The 4,537-nt window shown below is 33.7% G+C and overlaps 1 protein-coding gene across 1 annotated transcript; it reads left to right on the plus strand.

The window, feature by feature from the left end:
* The first annotated feature begins 906 nt into the window (after window positions 1-906).
* Window positions 907-2,736, plus strand: LOC131152242 (transcription factor MYB123-like). The gene is made up of 3 exons (XM_058104000.1): window positions 907-1,229; window positions 1,458-1,587; window positions 1,761-2,736. Exons 1-3 carry the CDS (start codon window positions 1,097-1,099, stop codon window positions 2,458-2,460), a joined length of 963 nt encoding a protein of 320 aa, XP_057959983.1. The 5' UTR covers window positions 907-1,096; the 3' UTR covers window positions 2,461-2,736.
* Window positions 2,737-4,537: the final 1,801 nt, after the last annotated feature.

Consider the following 4,537-nt stretch of genomic DNA (forward strand, 5'->3'; position numbering starts at 1 on the left):
TTTAAAATACTCTCATATGATAATACAATTTCAGTATGTCCGGACTCAAAAGTATTGTAGATAACTCCTCTAAATATGAATCATAACTTTATATATTCATTTTTTAAGTGATGATATAAGTATTAAATTAGATAAATTGTGTTCAAAAATAAATATCACAATTCACACGCGCGCGCGCGCGCACACACACACATATATATATATATATATATATATATATTTTGCATATGATGTAATAGTCTCATACACGCATAAAATCACGATTAAGCTAAAATTATTGAATTTAAAATGTTAATTATAGGAATATATTATTTATTTTTGTTTAGAATGTATGGATTATGCTAAAATTATTAAAATATAATTTATGGTACTTTCAATTTAATAAATATATTTGTGTATCAAATTTGAGTAGTTAGTTTAATAAAATATTTTTAATTACAGTAAATTTTTTTAAAAAAATAACATTATATTTTATAGAAATTTAAAAAATAATAATAATTTTAAACTAAACATAGAAAAATTGTATATTTAATTTATAAATAATTGTAAATTTATTTTAAATATATATATATTTTATAGTTTAAAAATATAGATCAATATTTGTATTAAATTAATCTACATATTTTAATAATATATGGATCAAAATAAATGGACTATAAAATGTGTCAAAAGTCATCCTAGATTGTTAACAAAAATTAACTCAAAATTAAAAAAGAATTAAAGCATTTCTTTGAATACGTACTGTACTGTAATTTTATTTATAAGTGAGGAGCTTAAAAGCCAGGATGAATGCTAACCGCAAGAGTCCTTATTGTCTGCAGGTGGCAGTACAGATCTTTCTTTTCATTCGTCTGTTTTAGTTTTTTTGGTTTTGTTTTATGGTGAGGTAAGCTATGATTCAAACGAATCAAACCCCTGCACGTATACCAATCAGTAGAAGACTACTGTGCTACAATATACTACACCTTCTGCAGTCTTCACTAATTGCAAGGTGCATGGCTATATATGGGTCGAGGCTTTCGTTGCCCACCTAGCTCTGTATTTGAAACTACAGAGAGAGAGAGAGAGAGAGAGAGAGAGAGAGAGAGAGAGAGAGATGGGGAGGAGTCCATGCTGCTCCAAGGAAGGAGTCAATAGGGGAGCTTGGACTGCTTTGGAAGATAAACTGCTGACAAATTACATTAAAACTCATGGCGAAGGCAAATGGAGAAACCTCCCCAAGAGAGCTGGTACGCATACACCTAGCTATAGGCTATGGCTTTCATGATTTCGTCTCCTCTGTTTTCACTCTGTTTTCAGTATGCAAAAACTATCAAACGATAAATGCTGCCTAGCTCTGTTTTTTTCTTTATTGTTTGTTTGTGTGTTTTTTTCACTCAATTAGCATTAAGTTCTGTAGCGGTTCAGTCCAAAACTGACCTAGTACAAGTTAGTATTACGGTTTCTTTCCAATGCAGGTCTGAATAGATGTGGGAAGAGTTGTAGACTGAGATGGCTAAACTATCTTAGACCTGACATCAAGAGGGGCAACATATCTCATGATGAAGAAGACCTCATCATCAGACTCCACAAGCTCCTTGGCAACAGGTAGATTCTTATTCTATGTTTGGTACACTTGAATGTTATGAATTGCGAATAGAATGGGATCAAAAATTGTACGGCGAATTTGTAAGCCTGGAAAGATCACTAATTCTATTCCATTCTTGCCTACCAAAGGAATCTTTAATTCTCTCTCTTAATGGATGGATGCATGCATGCAGGTGGTCGCTAATAGCCGGGAGGCTTCCAGGGCGAACAGACAATGAAATCAAGAACTACTGGAACACTACTTTGGGAAAGAAAGCAGGTGCTGCGTCACCTTCATCCAAACACAGGCCCACTCCCAAATCCCAACCCAAAAGCCACCCCAAAGAGCCAAGCGCCCCCCGGCAGCCACCGGCGGCAGCTTCTCCGCCGCCACCGCCGCTGCCACGAGTAATCCGAACCAAGCCCACAAGGTGCACCAAAGTCCTAGTTCCTCCACCACCACTCCTCCCACAACACCCAGATCATGATCATGACCATCGTGAAGACAACCATAACCCTGCAACTTTACATAACTCAGCTGCCATGGATTCAACGGAAGAATTAGAAGAACTTCATCAATTGGCTCATCATCAAGTGTGCTTCAATGATCAGATGGATGAGTATGGGAAGGAAGATCTTCATGTGATGTATTGCTGTGACTCAAATTTCTCGATCAATTTTGACCATGGTAATGATGACCATCAAGCCACATTAATGGGTAGTACTGAAGATGACAAGGGGGACCCTAGTGGGTGCAACGACTTGGCCATGGGCTCTCATGGCCATTCCCTCACATTGGAGGAAGATTGGATCACAAACTTGTGCAATGAGGACAATGCCGATTTGGATCTTGGGTCTTTGGCGTTTGTTCTTGACTCGGAGGAATGGCCATAATTAAAAGAAAATACATTCACTAATCAAAGTATAAAATTTTCGGCATATACATATAATAAAGAGCAAGTGACCATGGCATTTTTCATTCAATTAAAAAGTTAATTAAACGTCTCGTGTTTTACTTACGATTGTTGCTCTTGTCACGACATATATTATATCACCAATAACTTGTGTAAGACGCTTGAAACTGACTTTCAGCGTTGAACTGAATTCTTTAAGTTGTCTGTTTTTTGTAAATGTAAATTATTATTAATTAATTTTCTTAACTTCCGTGAAGCCTGTGTTTTTATGTCATCGTCATAACTTTTACTCATAAATTATATGTTAACTTGATATTTTGAGAACCCCTCTCAACAAAAAATAATGTATAATCAATATTTCGTCACAAAAAGGGTCCTATGATTTTTTCAATTATGTCATAATAAAAAATTATAACCTCCTCTACATTTTTTTTCTAAATAATTCACTAGGCACCGAAGAATACATATATAAGCCCCTATTATTATTATTATTATTATTATTATTATTATTATTATGAGGGAGTTGCATATGACTAATTCAATATAAAATTATGGACAATAATAAATCTTATTTTTTAATCCCCGTGAATCGAATCAAAATACCCCAACTATTCCCATATTATTTTTTATCGACACCACAATGATCACCTCATTGCAAGTGGACTTGCTTTTTGAATCATATGTCACTTTAATTTGTTTTCTAAATAATGACACCATTTTTAAATAATAACGACAAACAGACCTATCATTACAAACGTCATTAGGATCATAAATAGTAATTAAGAAAAAAAAATGCAAGCTAGAAGAGGTGATAAAAGTGATTTTCTGACGAGAGAACCACTGATTGTTCAAAGGACTTGCATAACAATTTGTCAACTTTGAATTTCAGCTAGCACAGGCATTAAGAACATGAAATAGCCTTTAATCCCTGTTCCCTGAAGTTCATTTTTAAAAAAATTCATGTGATAAGAGGCTTGGCCTACTAAATTCAAGCAAGGTTTCCTGCTGTTAGTGGTGAGTGCACATCAAATGGCAAATCAAATTAATTAATTGCTAGCAATTCACGGTAATTGCGAAATAACTTTTTGTAATTTTTTCTCGAGTCATAAATAATGGAAAGCTTTTGCGTGGATGGTGAGAGATTTCAAAGTTTTGGGTACTTTGAGCTATGATTTGGTGTTATTTTTATATTGAATTTATTTAGTTCTGTTGGATTGAAATCATATGATTATTTTTATTAATGTTATAAAAATAAAAATAAATTATTTGTCCATCTATTAATCGGTCATGTCATATAGGCCAGAGCCAGACATCCAATTACTTCTATTTAAATTATTCGGAGGATACCTTATAAATATATATATATCAAAAAGATGGACAATCAAACCTATTTCTGGATCATGTATATATCTATATATAATATACAGATATATCCGCTCTATAGATTCACACTTGAAATTTCGCTACAGATAGTGATAGTATCAACTCCTACGACCATGTTTTATTTCGGGGAATAAAAATTCTCACATCATTTTCTAATATCAGAAACTGTTCCTTGAGTTACTTATTATGTTATCAAATGTTAAATTATTGTTTCTTAATTTTACATCATTTTCAGCTGACATCTGTCTATAAAAAAATATATATTTAAGCACGACATATGTAGATATATAACACGAGTATGTCATTTACTAAAAGAGGATTGGCTAAGTTCTACATCATCAAAAATAAATTATTGCCCATAATTTCTTCATTAGATTAAATTGTCCTCTACGTACCCTTTGGGTGGAGAGAGAGCTAGGGTTTTTAATTTCAAGATACCTAAATCAATGACTTCACAAAGGCAATAATTAAACAAATGTAAGAAGAAGAATGGACAATGTCACTTCAAGGGGTCCATTGAGGGGAAGAAAAATCACAATAATAGTTTGGAAGAGTGATGACATTTTGGTAGAGGGTTGCGGTGGTCTGAGTTTTGAGAGGGATGGAAACCTACTTCTCTGGAAACCACCCCACCTCCCGCCCCTTATTCAATTCACACTCTCCCATCACTTGAC

The sequence above is a fragment of the Malania oleifera genome, chromosome 3 (genome assembly GCF_029873635.1).
Source record: "Malania oleifera isolate guangnan ecotype guangnan chromosome 3, ASM2987363v1, whole genome shotgun sequence".
Classification (NCBI taxonomy): Eukaryota; Viridiplantae; Streptophyta; class Magnoliopsida; order Santalales; family Ximeniaceae; genus Malania; species Malania oleifera.